At 38.8% G+C, this 27,928-nt stretch overlaps 1 protein-coding gene across 6 annotated transcripts in view; it reads right to left on the bottom strand.

Moving 5' to 3' along the window:
• The window catches only part of prex2 (phosphatidylinositol-3,4,5-trisphosphate-dependent Rac exchange factor 2), a 126,259-nt gene that overhangs the window by 66,548 nt on the left and 31,783 nt on the right, over window positions 1-27,928 (bottom strand). For 2 of the 6 annotated variants that reach the window (XM_028434254.1, XM_028434253.1), the window contains exons 2-8: window positions 20,054-20,125; window positions 18,718-18,840; window positions 15,809-15,913; window positions 12,017-12,118; window positions 11,129-11,290; window positions 3,188-3,321; window positions 1,233-1,336 (exon numbers count right to left, since the gene is read on the bottom strand). In XM_028434254.1, coding sequence (XP_028290055.1) covers window positions 1,233-1,336; window positions 3,188-3,321; window positions 11,129-11,290; window positions 12,017-12,118; window positions 15,809-15,913; window positions 18,718-18,840; window positions 20,054-20,062 — 739 coding nt within the window. In that variant the 5' untranslated portion in view covers window positions 20,063-20,125. Of the gene's footprint in view, window positions 1-1,232; window positions 1,337-3,170; window positions 3,322-3,403; window positions 3,547-5,419; window positions 5,543-9,810; window positions 9,959-11,128; window positions 11,291-12,016; window positions 12,119-15,808; window positions 15,914-18,717; window positions 18,841-20,053; window positions 20,126-27,928 lie in introns of those variants that run through there. The other 4 variants (XM_028434255.1, XM_028434256.1, XM_028434258.1 and 1 more) reach the window with 4 other exon arrangements.

The raw sequence follows: 27,928 nt of genomic DNA, 5'->3' as shown, positions 1-27,928 counted from the left end.
TTGGTGCAACTTTGTAAAGGAGAAAAAGCACAGCTGCATATCTACCCATTGATACTGTGGTCTGCACACATTCCAGTCATCTGCAGAATACCTATTATAATTAATAGAAAATACTACATGACTGCTGTGTATTGCAAAATGTTCACACGAACTTCCCTCTGTAAAACCCTGAAGGACCTGAATAAACACAATTGAGATCCAAAAAACTAAACGATGAGTAAAGTTTTCTTCTTCTTCTCAAAAGACTTCACCATGAATCTACATTAAATGAATAATATAGTTTTTGTGAGACAATGTAACAGCGCTGGAGACTTTCTGTTGAGTGGATCTTAGCTTATCTCACTTCTTTGATGAGATAAATGAGGCGACATAAATCCAGAAGGGAGAACATCCATCACCATTACTGTAGCCCATCCTTCCACACAGCAGATGCCCATTTGTAATTTACCATTTACACTTTTATTGTATGTTTAAAACATCCAAACTTCGAACAAGAGGAAATTAACTTGTTCAATCGAATCACAGCTCCCAGAAAACATTTCAAATGCTTCAAACACTGAGATCCGAAGTTTTCCCCATAAGGGCGTAACAAAAAGTTAACTATCACGTTCATCAATTATAATCATGTCCGAAAGCAAACACGATGTCCTTCATTTGAAACGTCTCAAGGTTGTATTTCAGCACCAGGCAGTGGATTGCATTGGGGGGCAAAAAGAAACCAAAGCACTTTCATTATGTATGAAAAACACTGCCGTCACCTTGGGTTTCAGATTGAGATCTTCAGCCTGTGGTGCAGGACACCCAGGAGTTAATGTTACTTTACGTGGTTATCCTTCCACTGCCTCTCCAGACCAAAATCCACCCATCACTGGCTGAAGAAACCGCCCAATAATACTGCCTATCTAGATTTGCTGGAGAGGAAATGATGGCTTCTACACGTATAAATGATAATCAGGGGCTATGTACAGCCAAAACACACAAAAGCATGAGTTCAGTAAGTTCTTGCACAAACAGAAGCCCGAGGACATTTAGCTATAGCTGTTTAAAATATGTCTGAAGGGAAATCTTCATCCAAGAACACATTTTTGCACTTCGTTTGGTCCTTATGGTAAAAGTTGTAACCCCTACAGTTCTACTAGCATGACAAAGAAGAGTAACTAATACTTTTCATTTGGACTTTATGGTAAAGGTTTGAACCCATGCAGTTCTACCAGTAAAGCAGACTCTCACACCTGTGCCATCGTCCACATTCTCCACCTCCATCACTTCGGTGTTAATTCTTCCTCTGAACAGGTAGCGAGGACCCTCAGTGGATGTCTTGCTGTTTTTTAGACGCCTTAAGAAGAAAGAAGAACTCAATAAACCATGTAGCTTTACTGGATAATGTAAGTTTCAGCTTCTAACACCACATAAATCAAATAAACCATGTTCTCCAGTTTTGTAGCAGTGAGTTAAGGATCCCACATTGTGCAGGATGCTTTTCTTCTCTCCTCTAGGAGTATGTAAGAAGGACTTCAGTGTGAATGGAGCCAAATTGATACAGCTGGACAATTGGGTGAAAGTCTTTTCAAAAATACAGCTCTCGTCTGAGGCGATTGTGTTTAAATCTACAATGGACTCACTTCCATTCACCGTGCTGTCTCGAAATTCAGTGGTGTCTCATGCTGTGGCTAAAACACCCCGATCAGTTATTCCTGTCAATTGGGACATATAGGATGAATGGAAAACTCTGTTTGGTGTTAAATTTGGAGTCTGACCAAAATAAAACTTGTTTTTCCCAACTTTTTGACTATATTTTTTTACATTTTAAGGACCAATAAACCTTGTTTAAGTGACCAATTGATATGGTTTAACAGTGATGAAGATAAATGGAGTTCACTTCTCCTCATACTACCCACTCATGCTAACTAGATGGCTCAACCTCTTAAGTAGTGGTCCCTGGAGAAGTGGGTACACTTAGTTTTTGCCCTTTTTCTTAAAAAATCTCATAAAAACACTAGTTTTAGAGAGAGTGACACGTGAGCCAATTTTATTTAAGTTACTCAAAATTCCATTAGCAGAATGTGCTCATTATCATTTCTGCTGCTTCATCACAGGGAGGAAGTATTATGAAATTACTAACCAAATACTGGCCCATACTCTCTTTAAACAGTCGCTTTGCAATAGGCAGCATGGGCCAGAATTTACCATTATTATAAAATAATCATGACTCAATCAGGAAAAGTTTGGCCACCCAAGAAGGCTGCATGAATTTAAAATATATTGTATAATATATAGAATTACAAAAATACACGAGAAAAATACAAATATTTATCAAAATAACACAAACAAAATGACTCCAAACACAAATAAAAAAACTACAACAAATCCCTGTTTGGCTCGCAGATCCTGTGTTCATGGTATATCATGCAATGCTGACTGAAAAATAAGTAAGCCTGCACCGTATACACTGTAAAGAATAATAAGTTGACTTCATTTTCTTTCTTTTTTCTGAATGGAAACTCGTTGCCTTACTCAATTAATTTATAAGGTAATCAAATCTAATTGATCTAAGTCAATTTGTTGTTGGGTTTTTAACACGAGTTTGCATATTTATTTTAAAGTAAAATCAACTTTTTATTCTTTACAGTGTATCTGTGTATACCCTGGACTACATCAGTTTTTCCTTCATGCTGTCACTCAGTGTCTGCCAAACCAAAGTGAAATTTGGGGGGGGTTTCCATCCACATCACATTATTAATGCCATTAGATGACTGTGCTGTGATATGTATGATGTAAAACATTGGAACGTGAATTGAAGTTGATTAGGTGCAGATAAATATGTGATTTAGAGAGCTTATTAAATGTTGCCTTTTGGCTAATCTGTTGGGTTTTTTTTCCATTTATTTTTTCCTTTGTGATCATTAAATTGATTTGTTTGGTCATGTCATCGCTGCAAACCACACGAAAAGCAAATCAAAGTAGGTAATGGCAGCTTGACTGTTGGTTTGCTAAAAGCATGACTCATGGATCCGAAATTTTCTTGGGAACTGATACAATATTTGTGCTTCAAATGATTCAATCTGGAAATAAGCACAACCAATCATTTTATAAAAGACACACCCTAATGAGAATTTCCAATTATCCCCACGTTGTGGATTTTTCTACATGGAGAAATCGATTTTTCATACTCAGAGAGTGTAGACACCTGTTTTTCTTCTTGCAGTAGACCAGAAGCTTGTCAAACAAGAAGAAAATCCTCTCTTGTATGTTTCCGGCTGAGATCTTCAACAGGACCCCTTGCATTAGCATCTCCGTGCACGTGTCGGTAATATTAGAGCCCTACAAAAAACATAAATGCATTAACACAGATCATAGTAAGGTTTAAAAATAAACATTTCAAGTGTCTGCAGAAGGTTTTAACTCATTATTTCTATTCCATTCAGTTTTCTCAGAGCATCTGCAGAGGAGGAGGGATCACTGGGCCCAGCCTTTCCTGTTCTCCCTCTCAGGGGTCTGTAAAAACACCCCCTGCTTCCTCAGAGTAGATTGCTGTGGGATTTTAAAACAGCCGGTTGTTAATAGCTTCGATAGAAAAACATCCCGTCCAGTTCAACTCTATAGTCAAGCCTGGTACCCGTGTTGGTTTCTGCTGCGAGTGATAAAGTGCGCTGTCTCTTTTCCTTACCTTGTCCGCTCAGGGAATTTATGTACCATGTTTGATTGGGACTTCAAAAACTAAAAATAACTCAGAGGCGCACAGAGGCGGAAAATGTGCTCAGCGTTTCCTTCTGCTGGAAACATCAGAGGGTCAAATCCTCTCCTGCTCTCCGCTATTTTCCCCCCATTTATTCTGTATTTGTGATAGATTCTTGTTTTTAAAGCATATTCTGTGAGACTTTTTCCTCTGAAAGAATCCTTCGCTCTTTCAGGGCTCACAAGCAGATGTTTAAGTACTTAACAGCTGGCAAATATGTTGCACTCAAGACGCAGAAAGGCCAAAAGCAGCATCACACCTCGATGGGTAATAAAGCCGCAGTTCCTTAACAGGAGAACCAACACTTCCTCCTTTGTGTTACAGGGCATGTTTAAACAATCCCATCAACCCCCAGCCATCCGCCTTATCACCTCATTTACTTAATGCAACCCTTTAAAGTCGTCCCGTGGCAACATTTATTGATCTATGTACATGTTAATCTGCCCGGCTCTTCTTTTAGTAATAACAGTTTCAAGTTACACTGTAAACAGATCAGAAGTTCATTACAGTCACACATTCGTTTATTTAGAGCAGACATGGCAACTAGCGGCCCACGGTCTAATTTTGTCTGGCTCCCAAAATAAACATGACATCATTAAAGAAAAACACAAAAGACAACAAGAAAAATACACAAAATGACTCAAAAAAACATGCAAAAAATACACAAAAGGACAATAAAAAAAACTCAATTACAACTCCGAAAACACAAAAGACGACTGGAAAAATATATACAAAAGACAATAAAAACACACAAAAGTGACGGCAAAAACACAAAATGACTTACAATACACAAAATTACAGAAAACCACACAAAAGGACAACACAACTACAAAAGACTACAGTACATCCAAAATACACAAAATGACTCCAAAAAACATACAAAATTACAAAAAATACTCAAAGGGACAATACAAAATAGAAAATAATTACTGCAAAAACACAAAACATGACAGTACAAATACACAAAATGACTCAAAACACAGGGGGACAACAAAAATACAAAAGACTGCATCAAAAATACAAAAATGACTCCAAAAACAATACAGAATTACAAAAAATACACAACATTTATTCTGAAAACACAAAAGACAATGGGAAAAATACACGAAAAAACACAACACACAAAATAACAGAAAAAAACACAAAAATACAAAAACTATGAAAAAATGACTACAAGAAAACACAAGACTACAAAAACAGAAAAATATACAAAATGACAATGAAAATACACAGAAATGACTCAACACACAAAAGAATAAAAATACACAAATGATTAAAAACACAAAAACCATTCATCTTTCCTGTATATTAATGCTCAAAACGTTTAATAATGTTGATAATGTGATCTTTGTGTTTGTCAACACTGTGACAAAATGTAGAACCTTAAAGAAAAGCCAAAAACTCTCAGAGAGAGTTTACAAACTCCAAAAAGTAAAGACTACAACCTCCACCTTCTCACAGTGAGGCAGGAAAACACTTTACCTCCCGTTACTGTTCAAACCCAGGAACAAAATGTGTAAAGATTAAAAACAAACGCTGCACTCTGGCATTAACCTTTGTTTTTTATAGCTGACAGTGACAAAACACAGACGATTGAGGCTTAAACCACAGCTCTGACAGAGGCTGGCAGCCAGAACCATGGTGACCACAATCGGGCTGTCACCCTACCTCGCCCACACTCACCAGCAGCAGACCTGCCAGGAGGCCCTGAGTGAGGCCCTAAGGGTGGCCCTAAGGGTGGCCCTGAGGGTGTCCAGCTGTGGTCCAGGTCAGCGCTAACGAGCAATCATCCCCAGCTGGACCAGCGCTAACGGAAAAACAGCAGCTTTCACAATCACTCCCTGTCCCTCCATCACTCCTCTGACACCCACACAGAAAAACAAAAACCAACAATCGCTGAGTTTTCTCTGTTTCTCCTCCTTTCCTCTTCTTCTCTGTAGTTAAGAGTGCAGCACTAGAATGAGCTAGTTTACATGAATTACAGCACCTGGATGGGATTTTTATGGAAGTTTATTGCATTTACTGGAAAAAAAAAATACTTTTTTTCTGAATAATTTATTTTTTGGGGCCGTTTTTTCTGTTTTTTTGGACATTTTTTTTTCTTTTTCTGTTTTTCAGAGTAATTTTTTCAGTTTATCGGACACATTTTTTTTCTATGTTTTAAAGTAATTTTTTCTGTTTTTCGTGCAAATTTTTTTTCTGAATTATCGTGATACTTGGAAATCCATCCGATGGCGACTCCTTGCAAAATGTTTGAGAAGAAAAGTGAAAAACAAGATGTTGCCACACGTCAGAGTGAGATTCAGTCTGTTTATCATGTGTAATTTAATTTACATTTATTGTAGCACCGGGATGGGATTTTACGGAAGTGTATTGCATTCACTTGAAGAAACAAAAAAATCATTTTTTTTCTGAATTATTACATTTTTTTGGTTTGTTTTTTGGGCTATTTTTTCTTTTCTTCCTTTGTTTTTCAGAATAATTTTTTTCTGTTTTTTCGTGCAAATTGTTTTTTTTCTGAATTATGGAGATATTTGGAAATCCCGCAAGAACATCCATCCAATGGCTACTCCTTGCTTCGCGCATCAACTCTCTACCCATTCCATTTTTTTTTCAGCAGTCTCCTGAAATTTTAATGCCATCAATATGGCTTAAAGATAAACTATCTCCCAGTGTCTTAAACCAAGTTGAAAGTACATTTTCATCAAATTAAACAAGCCAGCCATGTTTGCTCTGAATAAAGAAAATAAATGCATCTGTTGAAAAGCCCTTGAAGCTCAAAAAATAAAATAGTCTGAAAAACTGGGAAAAAAACTTTAGCACAAAAAACAGAAAAAAAAATGTCAGAAAACAGAAAAAAATTACTCCAAAAAAACTGAAAAAACCAAAATAGTCCAAAAAAGAGTCCAAAAACAAACCAAAAAATTAATTATTCAGAAAAAACTGATTTTGTAATGAATGAAAACTGTTTCCGTAGGATATGAACCCAAAATTAACATAAAAAAAATAAATATTGCTGTGTGCCAGCAACAAAGCTTTTGATGATTGTGGGAACCATAGACCATGAGAGCCTGTGTGGTCCGACTAAACAGACGACCTACAGCAGGTGTAGGAGGTGTTCGTGCCTAATTCAATTGAGCGTGCCATGAACTGAGCCCCTGAATAGGAGAGATAAATCACATTCAGCTTTGGTGTTTAAGTGTGGGCGTGAGAGTGAACTTTGGAAAAAGCAACAAGCCACAAACTTCTTCTTTGATATTCCATCCAGAAAGACATACATTGAAAGGGTATTTAATACTAAATATGGTTAATCCATCAAATCATTCTGATGTTGTTTATCCTCAGTGTCACTTTTTTGCTTTTTGAAAATGAACATAATTTATGCATTTAATTTAATTTACATTTTTATTCTTTGATTTATTTGATTTGTTATGTCTTTTATTATTTTTGCACTTAAGTTTTACTGTTTAGATGCTAATTTTAATGTTTTAATGTTGTTTTTTTTTATCTCTGACACTGATTTCTTATTTGTGATAATTTTATTAAATTACTTCTGTGTACATTTTTTTATTTATTTTTCTTAATCATTTTAACTTTTGTCAATCACTTAAGCAACATTCTGTGAATCACTTGGCAATTTAATTTGTAAAAAATGTGCTATATTAATAAAGTTTGATTGATTGATAGCTAGATACCCCAGCCCACCTCTAGAGGTGGATGCTAATTTAACAATAAATTCAAATAATTCCATCAATGGTCCATGACTTTCTTGTTACAATAGACAAGTAGCATTGGTTGAAGACGTATATTTGCCTTTTTAAGGCACAGGAAAAAGGTTTGTAAAACCTGCTTTTTTCTAAATAAAACCCACCATTTACCATAAACGACTGCAAGTTTCATATTTAATAAATTCACATTAAATCTCTCGTAAGTAATAACTGAGTTTCAAGAGGGATCATCTTTTCCTGGAGCCAGGTGATTTCTCAGAGCATCCTATAATTACCATTACTACTTTACAACCATTATTAGCCTGCTGGCCTTTCACTGAGACATCCAGCAGCTATAGAAGAATAAAGTCATCCCTCGGCACAAGAGCAATCCACCTGATGATGATTGGATTGGTCAGGATGGCTTTGACTACACGTTCATCCATGCAGGAAGAATTTAGCCATTATGAGCACATCATTGTTTCCAGCAACAAGTACAAAGGCTTTGGAGATTAGTCAATTCCTGGTGAGTGTTGGTGTGCAAATGTGTTTAAGTTTGAAAGTTAAAAAGAACACAAAATTAATCTTTCATAAATGTTTTGCTCAAATCTGATTTTTTTTGTTGGGCAGTTGTTATGTGTGTGGAAAGGAATATTGAGAGGCAGCATTGTCTGGAATGTTTTTTGTTTGTTTTTTACATCATTTCCCATTTCAATATCCCCCCCATTAGTGTTTGTAATCGTTAAGCCACTGTTTTCTGAACCTAGTGGGTCTAGGCGCGTTATCAGACAGTGGTGGTGCAAGTTCTGGTTCAGGGGCTGGAGCAGCAGTCTTAGTTTTGATGGGACCAGAGAGAGATGAGATGCATTCCATGTATGACCATCCTCCAGCACATAGGAACTTATACCTGCTTTCTCTATCACTCTGGCAGGTGGGAGAACTTTTGACAGTCCTTTTTTTTTAACATGGAATGGTTTTCTCACTCTGACCAGACTTCCCTTTTAGATCCTATGCACTTGTACACCTCTTTTAACATCTGTGTAGGATTTTCAGGAATTCTGTTTGACTGTGACACATTCACACAGTTGCTTCTCTAGCAGTGGTGTAGCTTTGCTTGCTGGTCCTATGTTTACTTTTGTGCGCATCTTTCTGTTGAACATGAGCACGTGAGGAGACATCCTTGTGGTGTTGCATTTTACATGAGCAAGAACTCTTGTATGATCGATTTCTTTTCCTGCTCAGCGGTGAGGAGTGTTTCTTTAAGAATGGGTTCCACGGCTCTGTTTGCATGAGGATAATACAGAGACACTTTTCTGTGTTTAATATCTCTCACTGATAGGAAGTCTGCACACTCACTTGAGGTAAATTGTGTTCCATTATCACTAATGAGTTCTGTAAGATTGCCAAACATGGAGAACACTGTAGACAGGAAAGTAGTGATCGCTGAGGCTGTGATGGAGAGAGTAAAGGCGACCTCCGACCACTTGGTGTAGTAGTCAATCAGTGTCACTGCATAGCAGCAGTCACAGGTTGCAGTCCTTCTGCTATGAACCATCTGGTAGAGAAATAGGCTGAAGTGGTGTTGCATGAGTTTTAGCACGTTCCTCAGACACGTCACACACACGCTGTGATGCTCTCCTGCACACATGGCCATACTTGGCCAAGAGTGTAAGTCACGCAGCCTTAATGTGGACCACACCCTGGTGGGTTTCATGTGCCAGGTTAACAAGCTGTTTTAGGCCATCCCTTTTTTATCTGTACTCTCAGAGCAGTGAGTTCTGGGCACACCCCACATGTTACAGTGAAATCTTTCACTGACAGGACTTTCAGTTTTGTATCCAGCAGGGAAACCAGCTCAGCTTCCATCACTGGCACTGCATTCTCTTCTGATGTGGGGGCAACCTAGAAAGACAGTCAGCAGCAAAGTTCTGTGCACCAGCACGGTACACCACATCATAGAGTGAAACACAAAAGTCTGGCAGACCATTGTGCAATATGGATTCCTGCACGTCCAAGTCCTTTTGTAACTCGCAGTGTGGTCAGAGCCTGGTGATCTGTGCGCCACGTGAATCTTGATCCCCCACAGAAAAGTCGTCCATATTTCAGTGGCCCACACACAGGCCAATGCTTCCTTCTCTACAACAAAGTATTTCCGCTCTACTGGTGTGAGTGAATGTGTAAAAAAAGGAAACTGTGTGTTCTGTCTTATCATGATGCACCTGAGTCAATATGGCACCCAGACCATAATCCAAAGCATCAGTAAAAACAATGGTCGGGTCAGCAGCGGTACACCTGAAGGTACCATCATGCAGGCATTCTCTTATCGGCTCAAACAGTGATGCATAATTTTCCACAAATCTAGCATACCATGCTGTGAGGCCCAGGAATGAGCGTAGAGCAGTGGGGTTGGTAGGTGTTGGAACTTCTGTGATCGCCTTGAGGTGATCCTCATTTGGCAGCAAACCTTAAGATGAAATGACTTGGCCAAGAAACTGCAGACTTCTCTGGTTAAAATGACATTTTTCATTATTTAGCTGTATACATTATGACATCATCCAGGTAATTCTGGACTCCTGTAAGATCTTTTAGCACCAGTGACATGAGTTTGGAGATGCACCTAAGACTGAACACAGTCCATATCATACTCTACGAACGCAGGGCAGTCCTTCATGTGTTATGAATGCAGTTATGTCACAGCTTTCCTCTGCTAGTAACACTTGGTGATATTTAACACTTGGCATATTCATGAGTGGGCGTGTCTGTAGACGCAGACTTCATGCCTTGCTCTTGCAAAGGAGATCGGTGATCACCAAAGTGATTTTCTTCTGCTATCCACACACTGTTGTTATTGTTTTCAGCCAAACTGCACATTATAGTAAAACACATGGCTATTTAATCAACTATTGTGATTGTGAGTCCGTCTCAGCGCTTCAGGGTGCATGTTTAACACATCAGCAGCAGTCAGTCAGCTATTTCAAACACTCACCCGAGTGTTAAGCTGCTAAGTCACTTTCTTCTCCTCCTCTCCTCTTCTAACTACAGGGATAGTGCATTTAAGGTGACAATCATTTGTTTTGTCCAAACGCTGCGTCACTTTGGGTCACAAACACGTCAGGTCAAGTCAAAGGCGATACAAGGCGCCCGTTTGGAGCTGACTTTTTACAAAACATGGAATAACAAAGGAGGGAGGAAACATAACTTTTTCAACTTTGAACCTCTGAATGAGGCAAAAGGAATGTATATCACTATAGCAAAACCATTATAAAGTGATTTTTTTCATAATACTGCCCCTTGAAGCTCTGAATCTTCAAGCTTTATGTGTCACTCCATACACCTATTAGGTCCAGGACCTCGCTGTCCCTCCATTGACATTGCTCCATCACTGCTATCGTCCATTTTTGCAAGGCTACCGCTGGGAAAATTTATGACGTGTGTCACTCTAATGTGACGTCAATGTATCAAACGTGCATCAAATCCACCATGTCTGTTCACACTGAGGTTGCATTGAAAAAAATCAGATCTGCATCTGATTTAGGACCACATATGAAAGTGGTCTGAATTTGAATTGAAAAATAATCACATATGGTCCAGATTTGAGTGTTCACACTGCTTCTAAAATTCTGACCTGGTCACTTGACCACCCCAAAAGGGCCACTGCAGTGATTACATAGCCGTTGTAACTCACCTCCCAGCCTTCAATGTGAGACTGTAATTCTTCCAAAATCTCCAACTTCTCCATCTGCCGCTTGGCTTCGTTGAGGCTGGAGCAAACGGCCTTCATCATCTGCAGAGACTCCTGCACAAAGGTGTAGTCACTGTGCTTCTTTGGTGTCCTTTTTAGCAGTTCCTACAGAAAAAAAAACATCATGACACGGCCATATTAAAGCAAAAAAAATCTTCATCCAAAGGATCTTCAAACTGTGTACCAGATTTCAACTATAGCATCAATGACAATCTGTGAATTTCTAGTCTAAACACAGAGTTCCTGAACTGATTTACACTCATCTGCATATATCTGATGGTATCTGTGTCACTACACAGAGAGAAGGGAGGCTGAAGCAGCTGGAAGGCTTCAAATGGCAGAGCATCAAATTACTCTCTTATTATTACAACTTCTCAGTACACATGCTGGTGGCTGGGGGAATTAATAGATCATAACAACATAAATTAAGAGGCGAGTGCTCAGATCAACGGTGCAGACACACCTTTGAAATAGGATTTAATTTCACTCACATTTAACGTTCAAAAACAGGCCTTTTTTAAAGCTAACAACCAACGGTGCCTGCATGAATGAGCCCAGTCACAGTGCAGCTGTTCAGGGAAAAGGTGGTGATAGGTTCTGTGGTTTAGCTTCAGTGCGGTGGTGTCAGGAATCCCAAGCAGAGACGTGTCGGAATATGAGGCCAAAATGTTATTAGGGAGGGAGAGGTGGATGTGAATAAGAGAGGACAGCCCAGACTAATGACTGGGTAGTGAGAAATGAAAAGAGAAACATGAGCTGCAGTTGGCACATGGGCGTGGGTGTGGTAACTCGCTCTAACAAATGGTTAGCGTGTACAAAACGCATACTCACCCTCAGAAGCAATGGGTACTTGCACATCCGCTGAATAGGAGCAACCAGGTAACCCTCCAGAGGAACCTCTGTGTTTTTCCGTCCTCCCAGCAGCATACAGTTCTGGATGTGGACAAGAAGAAAGGATTCATTTTGTTAATTCTGTCAAAGATGCATATAAATAACTGAACTTTCTTGTTTTTGTGAACATTTGTGGCAAAGTCGTTCTTTCACCTTAAAATCAAATGTGTGAAAAACGCATTAATTATAAAGCCTATTTTCTCACAATGGCTGTGACTTTCTGCATGATAATGATAACATGACTTAACAAATACAGGCACGAATCTCAATCTTCTATGCCCATTTCCTGCTAACGCATTGAAAATTGCTGGATTTATTTTAGCAAGCATTATTACCAAGTTATTTCCCAACTGTGACTTCCCACCTATTTTGCCTGTGATCATATCTACAGTAGCGCTACCAGAGGTGAGGAGACTAGAACACTTTTTGATGATAACTTGTTCTGATCGGCGGCTTAACTTGGGGGGGTAAGAGATGGCCAATCCTGGAGCTAAAGTGCCACATTCCTGGACGCCTGCATGCTCCAACACACATCATATTGGTCAATACCTTGTCAGCCCTTTTAGAGCTATGTCATGACAGCAGAGTACTGGAGCAGAGAAACATAAAAAAGAGGAGCAGGCTCGTGTATCTCTGCACTTGAAAAGTCCTCAGTCCATGCAAACTTTGCATTAAGAGTAAAATTTATAGTTTAACTTGCTCTTGGATAAGTTTCTACATGCATTTTATTTGGGTTTGTATTCTGCTGAGCACGGTCATTGTGGTAAATGCAAGTATAAAGCCTAATAGATTAAAAAGAAGACAAAAAAAACTACTTGCACCTAGGGCTGGGCGATCGGAACAAAACAATATTTTTTTTCAAAATGGTGATATACGATTTACAGTTAGGTCCATAAATATTTGGACAGAGACATTTTTTTTCTAATTTTGGTTCTGTACAGTACTAAAATTAATCTTAAATTAAACAATTCATATGCAGTTGAAGTGCAGACCTTCAGCTTTAATTCAGTGGGTTGAACAAAAAGATTGTATAAAAATCTGAGAAAGTAAAGCCATTTTTAAACACAAACCCTTTGGTTTCAGGGGTTCAAAAGTAATTGGACAAACTAAATAACTGCATGAAGATAAAATGTTCTTTTCTAATATTTTGTTTAAAACCCTTTGTTGCCAATGACTGCCTGAAGTCTTGAAGTCATGGGCATCACCAGACGCTGGGTTTCGTCCTTTTTCAGTCACCTTCACCTACATGTGGCAGGCTTTAAAGTTATTGGTGTTTAACTGCTAATGTTCATGCTCACCTTCCTGCAGGCTCTGCTGCTTTACTATGCAAACAATAAAGTTGGTTTCACAGCAGTGAAAAGGCCAAAGGTTTACTGGGGGTTAGAGGATATCCCTATCCTGGTCACTGAGCTGACCTGAGCTACATTAGCTCATGGCTGACCGTAGCGTGGAAGCTAACAAAACCAAAACGACACTGATGGAAGGCCAGGTCACCAAAAGGTCAAGACCATAAACAGCCCATTAAGACAGAAATCAATTAATATCGAAGGCTCTTTCTGGTTTTCATGATGAAAGACATGTATGGAGAGTAAATAAGACACAGAGCTCTTGCTTTGATGGTGCGTACAGTGTTTTATATCCACCTCCATTAATTAGTGGGAAAAAAGGTCACATGGCCACTCATAGCTCGGACTAATCAATACAAGATAGTCTTGGTTCTTCATTTGCTGTAAATCTTATGTTCAAAGTAGCTTTCCTTAACAGATGTCCAGCAAAACATAAGGTATGATATAAACTCCCATAAAGGAAACTGTGAAAATTAAGAATTAAACAGGGAAAAGTCTGATTTTTGATCTCTGAAGGTGAGCCAGTATCTAGAACGTAGACTCCTCTTTTGTTCTAGAAACACGACGCTCTCCCTGTGGAAGTGAAAGTTACTAAGAGTGTCGGGACAGGAAGTGAAGTCCGCCTACACATGGACTCACATCAGCTGTCAGACACCCTGAAACAGAACTGCTGGCTTTTTACACTGTCCAGCTGTCTTGTGTGGGTGATGGTGTGTTTGTGTGTCTAAGAGAAAACCAGTAACTGTGGTTTCTCAGGCTCTTATTTGATCTTAAAAAGTGTGTATCAGCAATCATGACTATTTTAATGAACACTTTTTCTTTTTTTTTTCAAATTGGACAATTTTTCTTACTTTTTCTTATTTATTAACCAATGCTACATTTAATTTCATGCCCCATCAAAATCTTTTCTATCATCTTTTTGTTTGACACAATCTAATAATTACAGTGTCAAAACCATGTTTTAAATATACTGAAATATAATCACGATCATCTGATCTGTGAAATTATTCGCCTCATTGGCAGTTTCACATTAAAGTGGTTTTTCCCTACGTTAAAAATGCTTTTTAATTAGATAAAATTAGAGTAAATGCCTCATATATCAATAAATCAAACATCATTTACTCCAAAAAAAAAAATAAAATAAGGAAAAAGGTTGAAATTGCTATTCGAAAGTTTGTTTTGCGCAATGCATTGTGGGATGTGGAATCCTGTGGACCAGTGTTTCCCAAACTTAGTTATACATTATTTGTTTGTGTCTGCATGCTTGTCTAAACTATTTCCTGTGTTTTGTCCAACATTTACCTTGAATTTAGGCCTTTTTATTCATGTATTTATGGTGTTTTGCTCATTTTAGAATTGGAACTTCACTTTTTGGTGTATTTTAAAGAGACAAATTATTATTGATGGATAAGAAAAAAAGTCTGTGTGCATGTAAAAAAAAAATCTATAAGGTGAAAAATAAACTCACAAATGTTTCTGTGTACCTCCTGAGAGGTGTTCAAGTACTCCTAGGGGTACACGTGCCCCAGTTTGGTAACCACTGCCATAGACTGATGCATAGAACTTTTTTGTACTTTGTTCTTACTGTGATTTCTTGTGTTTGATTTAAAATGCTAAAGTGACTTCCCAACATATTTCTGGTGTTTTCATAAATTGAAAGTTGTGTCAAATCAAAAGCAGATGCTTATTTTCTTGTGTACACAGAAAGATTGAATGTCTCGTGGAGTGAGGAGATATCACGAGGAAACAAACTAGAACAAAAATGATGTGAATCAAAAGAAAAACAAGAAATCATAATTAGAATGAAGTAAAGACACTTCTTTGCATCCATCTATGGGACTCCGCTACCCACAATGCAATGCACAAAACTTTTTCTGACAATGTCAAAAAGAGAGTGTTTGCAGTGGAGACCAAAACAAACATTCAAGCGACAATTCAACCTTTTTTTTTTTTGGAGTAAATAATGTTCCATTCATTGATTCATGAGGCATACACTATGATTTTATCTAATAAAAATGTCATGGTAGCAGCTTTAAGTGGCTTGAGAAAGTAAAAATAAACCTTTTTTTTCTTCTCATCTTGTTTCATTGTACATTCTAAAAAAAAACTTTATTTATTTAAATCTGACTTTAAAAGTCTAAAAGAATTGCTCGGATTCTCCACAACACAGAACAGCTTTGGGCGTTTCCACAAATCATTGTTTTCAATGACTAAATAAAGTTGGATTCATGTGGTTGGAAAATCTGATTAATTAACAGAAAGTCCAACTTCACCCAACCTCACAATCAACTTCAATCCAAAGAAGAAATGCCTGCTAAAATAAAAAAAAAATCCTGGCCCTTCTTCCAGCCAAATAAAATACCCCTCCTTTCGTGTGTTTTCTCACCAATAAACACGTCCTGACGCTTCGGATTTTATTCAGCTCCAGCAGCAGCCTCTGGGCCTTCTCATGATTTCCGCAGTATTCGTCGTAAATCTGAAAACGGCTCCTCTGTGAGAGCCAGAAACAAATCAAAAGTGAGAAGGATGAATGGGTGTAAAAAAGAATGTTAAAGACACAAATACAAGAAGAAGAAAACGGGAAGGGGAGGAGGGTATCAGGAAGCAGATTTCATTGTATTGGCTATCATAGAAGACAAAAGTACCAGAGAAATATGAAAAATTTAAATAAATGGATAACATGGCAGACAATCTACTGCACTCACCATAAAGTAAATATACAAATGAAACTGCTTTATCATCCATCTCTAACAAGGTGCAGCCTAATGATTGATAACTTTACACCACAGCGTTTTAAGCAACATTCATCCTCTTTTGTCTCTGGGAGCGTGAAAAGGAACCCAACCATAATGCCTGTAAATCACTACAAAGTCACAGAGACGCAGAAACAAGAGTAGGCAGAACTTCAGCTTCTGAAATCAAAGCTCAACTCAAAATTACAACAAGCAGAGGTGCTAATAAAGCTCTGTGATTCACGGTACACGTTTTGCTTCCCCTGGGATCATATTTTCTAAGAAGTGATTAAATCAGCCAACCTAATGTGATGAATACTGTGCATCTCGGAGATTGATTTCACTGCAAAAACGGAGAGAAGTTTGTAGTGAACGCAACTGGACCGAAGAACTGTCCAGCTGGCTGGCTTTGGTTGTTCTTGGGATATTTAATAGCATCAACAAATCACAGAAAGAAGAGAAGCCACGAAGAACAAAAGAATTACAACTCTCGTTTGTTATCTTTGTCTTTATGAACCAACATGTTTACAAATGAATAAATTATAAGCATTGAATCGTGAGGGTTTACTTTTTTTTTTTTTCTCCAATAAAGTGCTTAATTTCCAAACTGAGTTCATGTCCGTATCAGCCTAACTACAGTGTAGATCATCTCCCTTTCACCTGGTAGAACACTCGGAGGAGTTGGGAATGTGTGATTTAGTACTCAGAGGATTTAATTCCAGGTGCCTCAAGGTTCTGCATGACAGAAACTTGACATAAATAGTAAAATAAAGCTGTAAATCAGAGCTCTATCAAGCTTATTGCGTATGTATGTACACGCACTCATCGTGAGTCATATGTCGAGATGAAGTGACGAAAAGCTGCAGAAGCTGCTAATTGTCCTTTGACGTCAGTTCAGAGACAAAACCGTGCTCACAACAATGAAGAAATGAAGGTTATGTATAGGCTAAGGTATAAAATGCACAAAGTATAATAATCAGAGGCTTAGTAATAGTTTTTAGATGAAACAGTGGGGGCGGATGATAGAAAAGGCCTACGGCTTCATCCGGATGCTTTTCCATCCACAAACAGTGAATAATGTGACTTTAATGAGTGACTTTAAGGCTGCTTTCACACCAGGGATATGGTTGGATTGCTAAGGGAGTAACAGTAACGCATCTGCAGGATGACATAATAGTCCCAGAACAACAATGGAGTATACCTAAACGTATCTTAACGCACTGACTTCTTTTATCTGTTGATCTTTTATGAAATGTTCATCTCTTCTGGTAACAACTGGAAATAAATTGAAGAGTTGTTGTTTTTTTCTCTTTCTTTCTCTGCAGCACTGGATAAAGCAGCTCCCTCTGGTTCACTTGTGTTTTAATACTTTTTTGCATTCTGACTGTGATCTAATTGTAGCATGCTCTTGCAAACAAATAAAGACAATTATAAGGATATAATAGTCAGCTTCTTATGACAACATTCACACCTGCCAAAATGAAAAAAACTATGCTATAAATAAAGATTAAAAAAAAAATGAAATATACATATAAAAATAAATGAAATATGATAAATGCATGATTTTTCTGAATGTGTCTTAAAGTGGACATATTATGAAAAATCCACCTTTGAAGGTTTTTTGATCACATATGAGGTAACTTGAGTGTCCACCGACACACAAAATGTGAAATAAAACCATCCAGTCATTTGTTTGTGGTCTGCGTAAGTCTTACAACACAGAAAAAATTGCTCTGTTTCAAATTTTCTAAGTTTGTGACATCACAAGCTAAATATCCTCCCCTCCGCTGGTAACTCCACTCATGGACCTGTAATATCGCCTTCTATCGCTGGTCTGACGTATTTGTGACACAATGCGACACAGCGGTTGGTCAAAGCAAATGATTATCACTGTAAATGCACTACTGTAGTTAATAGAGATGAGGAGGAGAAGAAAGTGACTTATCAGCTTAACACTCCGGTGAGAATTTGAATGACTGCTGCTGCTTAGATAAAAATGGACCCTGAAGCGCTGTGACGGACTCACAATAACAATAGTCTCTTAAAGCAGAACTAAGTAACTTGCACTTAGCGTTTCCCCTAAAGGTCCCTTTTGGTTATGTCACTGTCATAAAAACTCTGCACCCCCCTCCACTTGCCCCACCCCACAACAGTGGCTTATCTGCCTCCACCTCACATTGAGTGAAATTTGTTTTAATTGCTCGTTTTCCCTCTCGGTCCACCCAATTTGGATTAGTGAATATTCATTCAGGGCATTCACCGGTCCGTTTATGGTCATCAAATTGGCGTAGTGAGGTGTTTCTTCACGTGCGCCTTCGAGTTGATTGCGATTTATAAACGGAAACAGACGTGGGACGTACGTGCGCCCTCGTTTATAAATCTTAAAAAAAAAGATTTGTACGCACTTCCTGGATTTTAGCGTACGCCAGCTGAAGTGTGCTTACCTAGGCACACTTTTATAAATGAGGCCCCTGATCTCCAGATCCTGCACTGATAATACAAGTATATGGAATGGATAGACAGATTGAGGAACCACAGCTGTACAGATGTCCGTCGTACTTACAAAATGCAAAAAGCAGCGTCCGATTTCGTGGTGAGCGTGAGGCTCCGGTTGTAGCACCTCCTCCACCATGGACAGAAAGTCTTTGTGAACTGCGAGAATCTCCTCGATGTTGGAGAACAAAACCTGAAATGAGGACAGAATGGCAACCAACTGAAATATAATCAGCTGCTTGATCCCATTATATTGTATTTGTCTTTAACCAAGACACTTCAGCCCTTCAGCCCTGGTGTCAATAAAGGTATTAAGGATGCTAGACGTGATCAGAAGGGTTTTGGCATCTGGTAGCAATGCTTACCCCAGTCAGTATGAATGTAATAGGAGTAAATCAGGTTTTTTGTTTCCACTTTGAGTTTATAGTTCAAATGTTTTATCATCTTTTCTTTGACTAATATTTTTGTGGTTTCTACACTAGCCTCTGTGGCCACTGAATAATACGTTTAGGTTTATATGTAATTAAGATCCCTGCTTTGCTTTTTTGGATTAAAAACAGCATTACTGATACTTCCAGAGGGACAGACAGAGAAACCTATTTAAAAGCAATGTTGTGTGAAGGCTTTGACTCCATGTGGCGTCGGGCTCTGCTCGTGCACTTTTTGTGGTGATATTAAACGTATTTACATTGTGCTGACACTGGACGGAGTGGGAAGTTGGGTAAAATAATAACCAAAGCCTTAAAACCACAAGTCTTTCATGATCCTACTGGGGTTTTTAGTAAATATTTGATTAAACAAAAAAAGCGTTGAATGCAACATTTTCTTAGTGGATCATTATGTTTTCACTGAAGGACTGGATGTCAGCAGGACACTTAGCAGAGTCACAGATTTTCCTTCAGAGCCTTTTTGTACAGTCTGTTCCCAAACAAGAAATAATGTGAGAGAAGACAGGCTGCGTCAGAATCATCCAAGTCCATGTTTACCTTAAAAAGTAAGCAAGCTTACAGGAAGCGGTGCACTCCCACTGCCAGAGAGCATCCTTTATTATCACTCGGCTGGAATTATTTATAAATAGATTCTATATCAGCAGCTGCTTCCTGGTTCACCCACAACTTTATTCACCATTCAGAAACTGGTTAAAGTTGAACACTTGCAAAGGAAATTGTTTTTTACTTGTTTTTTGAGGGGGAAGGGAACAAGGAAGATGTAGTTAGGGTGGGAAAATGGAAGGGGTGAGTAAGAGTCAATTATTTTGGTTGTGCTGAGAGTGTAATGAGGTGACTTGATGTCTAAACATTTCCATGTATCAGGTTACTGACTGAAAACAAGACAAATTGGCTCTGTTTAGAGAAAAAGAGTACATAATGATCCATGTGCATGCCTCTCTGAGTACTGCTCCTCACCTTAACCATTTCCTCAGTGATGTTCTTGTCGATTTTGGTGGCTGCATACTGGTCGAGACGATGTAGAAACACCTGAAACAGAAAAAAGTCGTTAACTCTTGAACCTGCTGCAGGATTTAGATACGTCTGAGCATTTGGTGCTTGTAACTCAAAAGATCTGAGGCTTTGTGCAACACTTCACTGCCACAGTAGATTAGAAACCTTCCCAATGGATATCTGATTTTTTTTTCAACCCAATTGCAGCATGGTATTTCAAAGGTAACATTAAGTGGTTGTAGTGTGTGAATTGAAATGTACGGAAAGTGCTCTGACTTTCTACAATCCCAGCGGACACTAGTTTTCAGGCTGCCACACAAACCATTTGTGCTTCTGGGCACTTTCTGAGAATGTCAAATTACAAGTTTGCACTGCAAATCATCACCCTCATGAAAAAGTTATTTTTCTTGGACATTTTGAGATTGTATGTCTAACTCAATTATTTATATATATATATTTTTTTTTTGGGGGGGGGGAGGGAAATTAAACTGTTAAACATAAAATCATAGGCACTTGACTTTTGTTATGAGGGTGACAAAATATAACCTTATATTTGACTAAGAAGGAATTAATCATTTTCTAAAAGTTGCTTGGAAAAATGTAATTGTAAGAAATTGTAAAAGAGGACATTGATCAAAAAGGAGAAAGATCATCCATCCATGGTAAAGTGCTCACATGAACACAGAGTGATCTGAGCACATTACTTGAAAGAGGTTAAAGGGAAAGTTTTTTAACACAGTGTATAAAGGAGATTTTTTTTACTGCACAGAACAAAAACAGACAGAGAAATGACTGAAAATCCTCAGCTGTGTTGAATATTTACATTTCCACTAATCAACGAACCAATGTTGCCCTTACTTTCTTAAGAAAACAAGTTTACATTAAAAAAAAAGTCGTGAAATTGTTGCAATCATGTTGCCGTGACATACCATACATCAAAAGAAGCGGACACATGCAGCAAAGGATCTGTAAGTCTGGTTGAAAAAATTGGCTCCAATAATCAGGCTCTTTGTTGTTGGCTGACTACACGCTGATTACCATTCTGATACTTCCCTCGCAACTCTCAAGCATTAGCATGTGATTAGCAAGTCTAATGCACATCCAAACATTGAGACGGCCATTGCAAAGGGCCTGACAGATAAAGTGTATGACTTCAACCGAGTAAAGTCTGCACCAGTTTTCCCTCCAGACTCCATTTCCGTTGGTTGATGTGATATCAAACAGGATCTCATTAGAGGGTCCACCTCAGATTAACTAATGAGGAGACTTTTCAAAGGAATTCATCACAATATTGGTTGTGCAATCATTAAACATAGGCCTACCAGCTGTTCCCATGTTGGTCTGCTATTGGCCACACAGCCGATGTTTATCCGATACACATTAATAACTCCATGTAAAATAATATTTGTTACCCAGGAATGTTTAGAATAAGAAAAAGTTACTTGAATTCAAGAATGGTATGAATGACCGACAAGTGAAGTAAAATTGCAGAATATGACTTTATTGTGGTGCTTGTTGATGGGTTTGATAAATTAGCAACTACTCAGTTTTGACAAGGTCAAGAGAAACTTCAAAAAAGTCGGAAATTTGTCTTCGGCAAATAACTCATCTAGCATTAATTAAATAAGAGGACGCTGTGCTGGTCTGCAGTCCTCAGTATTTATGAGGAAGGGTTCTGTTTGCTGAAATGCAAACAGAACGCTTTGAAAGGCTCATCTATGCCAATTAGAAGCAAATTCAGACCCATGCATGTTAAATACAGATTTAGCAACAGATTAGTTGTTGAAGCTAAAACATTTGAAATCAGCCAAAAGCACAAATCAAGCAGGAATATTAGAGAACTTGGAGATAGACGATGGAGTGCTGTAAAACTCATTATGTTTGATATTTTGTTCCAGTAATAAAACAAATTGTGAAATTTTCTCTTCACTTGAACAATCCCAGAGAAACTCTCACCTTCAATATGAGCCAATAATAAACTGAAACACTGGGTTTTCACATCTCACTCACCAGATTGTTCAGCTGTAAAAATGTTTCCCTTTCACTTGGTACTCTGACTTAGTTATTATTAGCCTACTGAAAGATGAATTATTGCAATAACATACGGATAAGAGGGATGATGACCTGAATTGTACTGTCCAAAAATGGAGTCAAGAAACTCCAGTCAAGTGCATTCTTACATCACTGACGCTGCTATCCGACCGAGCAGTTACTTAAATGCTTCAATCTCACTTTAATGGCAGCTTGGCTCATTGACTTCAGTTTACAGAACTGAAGAACTTCTGCTCAAGGGCTTTGAAACCACAACCTTTCTACCTTTCAGACCAGCCAGAGACTAAATGTAGTCTAAGATGCTGAATTCAGCAAATGCAAGACTTCTCCACATCTTCCTCAGGCAAGAAAGATACAATCAGCGGAAGGTTACCAAGCACGCTGTAATATGTTTATCTCTTCTCAAATTGTACAAATTATGTAAGAAACCGTGTTGACAAAAACAGAGGCACACTCACATTCATGGCAATGCAATGACGTAACAGAACAATGGGTGACGTTTTGTTTTGTGACTCCGGTAATGTTTTGTATATGTGAACTTGGAGATTCCTGGAGACAATAAAAACATGTGTAAACAGCAGCTGTTGATTAGAACATGGCAGCTGAGGGGGAAATGAGACTCACTGCAGCGCATACAAGCTTGTGCCCTGTAAGCAACTCTTTCAAATAAAGAAGGCAGTACTACCAGTTACCATTGGGGGAGCTGTTGCGCTTTATCTACCTCTCCATCATCTCCTGGGATAAGACGAAGAATTGTGACACTTATTTTAAAGACAAGTTGTACAAGCAGGTGATGAATGCTAACCATGCTGTATATATATTTCTCTTTGTCTCTTCAACAATCTAACTTCAAGTTCTTACTGTAAACACTGAGCTACATCCATGCCTACAATAGGAATTATGCAAGTTCATATGACAGTTTCCTGTGACAGTAAAATACTAAACACAATAATTTCAATGGCACATCTATAAGAACCATTGGAAAGAGTCTCATGTTACAAAGGTTGTAAAACTTCAGAATAAAGTTAATTGGCTCTGACTGATCAAACCATTTGAGCCTTTAAAAAAAACTGTGACATCTAAGACCATGAACAATCTGTTGTTAACAAGTAAAAACACTAAATCAAAGGCTGTTAAAATCAGGAGACGGACACAGAAACATTTGTTCATTAACTTAAAATGTTTGTTGACTACTGTACAAGGGTAGGTTTGTTTCCAAATTAAAGCAAGCCCTCAGAAAAGCAGAGTCAGATAAAGCTCTGTGATAGATAACAGCAGGTATCCAAGAACCTTCAGGCACGACTCCATGACATCTGAGTTGCATTAAGTGCTGCATTGATGAGAAACTTAGAAAGCAGAGATCAAAGCTGGAGATTGTTTTGCCTTTGTAAGATAACCCTACAAAGATGAACTGACACTTTTACCATACAAAGATGGGGTGTATTTATAGCTCGATTCTACTTCACAGAGTAAATCTTCTGCACAGTTCTTCTATTCACACACCTTTGTACACATACCCATTTCCTCCAGGCAAACACTAAATTTTCTTTAGGACTGTCCCTTCCTGGATGTGACAACATGCTGGGAAGCATCCGAAAGTAAAGAAAAAGCTCTTTGTGGTGACAACCCTTCCAAATGCCATTCTCATCCTGGCTTCTACGGGCCTGATGTTACCTTCAAGTCAATCTTTTTCTCCAATTGCATTAGTCTTCTGATTAGTTTTCCTGAAAGTAGTTAGTTTCCCCTAGACTGAGAATGTAGAGAAAAACAGTAAACACACCATAAATGTAATGGGGGAATGGTAATATGGCCAGCTTGGGTGTGGTTTGTGAGGCTGGTCTGCTAAATGAAGTTCTGTGAATTTAATTAACAGCAGATGAAATAAAAGCCAGTTGTTTTGTTGGATCTATTTTCCTCAGATCCAAAAAGACACAAGGCTATTTATTTCCTCCAGTTGTTTTATGGAGACCAGAAGTCTTCCAAAGGAGATGGACCGATGAACTAATAAAGCAGCTGAAGAAAGCTGCCAATAGAGTATGGTCACATGTACAATATTTGTCATTTAAATGGCATTGAACAATATGTAGTGCATTTTAGTTAATACATGTATTTTAATGTCTTACATTGATGCAGTGACTTCAAGAGAAACAGAAATATACAGCTGGTTCTCTAAAAGAAGGACAAAGTGTGCATGTGTGGGGAAAATTTTGCAGTTTAAGGCTTCATCTCAGGCTGGTTTGAAGTCATTTTGCTCCTTTTACTGACTCTTATGTCTAATACATTCATAAACGATTTGGTTGAAAATTTCATCTAATGTACCAATTCTGCTAATGGACACCTGGTGAGCCTCTCTGATAGCTGACAATGGAGTGAAATGAGCCTGTAAGCACAAAATCAAATGATGACTGTGTTTGGGACCTTTTAACTTAAAGGCACACCGTGGACTTTTAGACCTAAAGAGTTGACGCATATGAGTTATTTTAAATGATTTCTCAGGCCAATATACAGGGTTTGACAGTATCAATGTCCGAGCGGGGGTTCCCTCTTGAAATACCTCCCATGTAAGTTTGGAGGAGATGGAACGTCTTTCACCAGGTCATGTGACCTGGAAAATGCCTGGAGAAGTTTCACTTTATGGCAGTCACGTGAGCACAGGCTCATATATATATATCATTTAACATACGGGCATTTCCCAACCCGGCGCCATTGCTGTGGGCAGCTGAAATGAGATAGCTTATGTTTACAGCCAAAAGAGCACAATATGGTAGTTTCATGTTGGGTTAATGGTGCACTAATCGCCGCGATAGTTCAGTTAAACGTGGATTCTTTAGTAAGTAAAGTCAGCAAGTCAGATCCGTAACTTTGGGATAAGGATAGGCTCTCAGGGTTGGGCTTGTGCCATGGCTACAGTCTATGGACTGGAGTATGGGCTGGAGGAGCAGTCGCCACTGCCGCACTCCTCTCCCCGGCGCCCCGGTGCACAGCCCGCCTTGCCGCATCAGTGGCGCTTCCCCCCTACTGCCTGTCCTCACCGCTGTTGTAGGCCCCCTTTACTGGGGGTCGGAGGGGATGAGTGACCCTTACAGGTCAACTACTGTCTGCATACACAATCAAAAGACAAAGGGAGGCTGGCCCAACTGACTGTTGATTTTTGCGACAGTGCTGTGGCGCTTGTGGCCACGAGGGGCGCTTGATGTGAAAGTTACAGGTCTAGCGCCCCTAGTGCCCAAAAGTTACACAGTGTGCCTTTAAACCAGGTTTGGAGCCCATTCCATTGCACCCACAATAACATGTAACATGTAGAAGAAAACATAAAGCAGGGTACACACATTAAGATAATTGGGCTGTTTTTGTCCGGATTTTTCTCCTGAATGTGCTAGCTATTGCATGACTCGTATCCTTCCCAGATCTGATGTGCCAACCTGCACAAACATGTCCTCCCATCAGGCTTCTGCACACTATTACTTCTATTATGTGCAACAAAAACCAGAGCAGTTCTATTCCACGTGGATGCAACGCACTGATTCATGTGGTGCAAATAGATTTTAGCTGAGTACGGTAGGTTTATTTAGACCTCTCCCTATAGTAAAGAAACAACTTCAATTTCACAGTCAGACACAGTTTTTGTTTTAATGGTTATACAACCATTAGGTTTTACTGTTGCCCAATTCAATATCCGTGTTGTTGAGGACATTTCCTTTTTTTGTTAGTAATGTTGTTCACATAAGCGTTTCAAATTTGTGTTGTAGCTTTTTCGGGTCTCAACCTGTTAAAAGAAAGAAAGAAAGAAAGCAAGAGAGTGCTGAGGCACAGAGAAGCACTTGTCTTACTCGAAGGGCCTCTGTAGCAAATCCCATTCAAAGTCCTAATTAAATAATTTCAAGTAAAGTGGAATTTCCCATCATGTGTGGCTGCCAACTCTGGATCCCTCTACAGTCTGAACAATGAATGTGGAACAGACACACAAAAATGACACAGAAAAAATACATTTAAACCCGACAGCACATGCCTACGTTTGTCGAGGAATAACAAATCCAACCCGTCCATCACACTCGATAGAGTGAATGAGAAAATATCGATGGAAGTGTCTGATTAAAGTTTGCATGTGCACACTAGACAGAATACTGTTCATTCAGGGTAGTGTGTGTGTGTAAGCCTGCCAGCTCAAACACAGAGTCTTCTGTGGTGGTGACCCTTTCACACTGCAAAATGTCCTGACAAGTGTCCACGTCCACGCTGCCAATGGTCCACTAGTCACACGTAGGGTCTATGTGACCAAGCAGCTGCCAATGTCCATATCAAAGGCCGCCTTCTCATCTGGGCACTGGGACAGCACCACCTCTGCCTCCTGAACGAAGCCCACTAAATGAATCCAACACAAGGCTCACTGCAACACAAGTGCTGTCTATGGAACAGGCCCCCGTGCTGCCAAAATGGGCATCTGTATTAGACCATTGCTTCCATTAGCTTAGGGAAGACAGTGGGGAAAGTGTTTTAGTGTGCATGTGTGTTGGAGCAGGAAACATGCTGCACAATGTAAAGACGGGGAGGTTCAGGAAGGAAGGAAGTCCTGCTTTAAAAAAATGGCCTTCGAGACAAAAGCAAATGGACTCTCTCCTGTGTAAGAAGAACCTGTTAAAGGAACTTAATGCAGTCATTGACCACATAACAAAACAAACATCTAAAATTTAGACAATGCATAATGCCAACAATTAGAGTTAAAAAAGATTAAGTACTGATTTTAGATGATTTGAGTCAATTTGTGTGATCAACTATTTATAACAAACAGGTGCAAATAAGATACGCAGTTTGAAATAAATGTTAAAACACAGCCACAAACAGCTGTGAAGAATGCATTAACACTGAGCGTCGAAAAGCAAAGCCTGACACCAACAAGACTCAAGGAAGATATGCTGCATCGGGAAGCTCTCTCCCATAGAAAGGAGGATGGTGTGAAATATTAAAAAAAGAAAAAAAAAAGATGTGCAACATTAAGAAGGATTGTAAAGCCAAGGAATGCTAGTAAAGTAGATGTAAAACACAAATCTGCATGAAATCAAATAAAGATGAGCCGTTCCATTAACTTTGATATTATTAACCCTTTCTTTATAACATGTTTGGTACAAGTTCGGTAGGTTTAATAGCCACGACAAGTTGATAAAATGAAAACAACCGATGAGCAAAGTGACGCGGAAATGGGTAAACTCTGAAACGGAATTCTGGAATTTTTGAACCACAAGATTTGAGTCCCTTTATACCTTTACAATGGAAGCAAAGCCAAGATGCTTAACTACACAATAAACTAGAGATGCACCGAAATGAAAGTTCTTGGCTGAAACCAAAAAATTAATTATTATGTATATTATTAGTACCATTGCATTTATGGCTATAAATGTGCACTAATCTCAGTAAAATTAAAATGTCTTTACAATATCCTGTTTCGGTGAGAACATTTTCAGCCAAAAATGCACTTTTCGGCCAAAGATTTTCAGTGGCGAATTTCCGAAGCATCACTACAGTGAACTGCTAGACGTGGAAAACGGGGAAGCAGAAAAATGGCAGCAGAGAATCTGGCCAAAAGAGTCCAAATCTAAAATATGTCATTGTAAGAGAAGATTGTTGGTTCCCAAACGGCGAGGAAAGCTAAGGTAAGCTAATGTGTGTCTGCAGGCAACAGTAAAACATGGCAGAGGGTATGGAGAAATAAGGACTGCATTTCTCCAATACGATTGGATTTGTGCCCTTAAGCTTCAATTCACATTCAAACACTATCATATCCAACACACC

The sequence above is a fragment of the Gouania willdenowi genome, chromosome 20 (assembly GCF_900634775.1).
Source record: "Gouania willdenowi chromosome 20, fGouWil2.1, whole genome shotgun sequence".
NCBI classification, from domain to species: domain Eukaryota; kingdom Metazoa; phylum Chordata; class Actinopteri; order Blenniiformes; family Gobiesocidae; genus Gouania; species Gouania willdenowi.
This window is presented reverse-complemented; position numbering and strand designations above follow the sequence as displayed.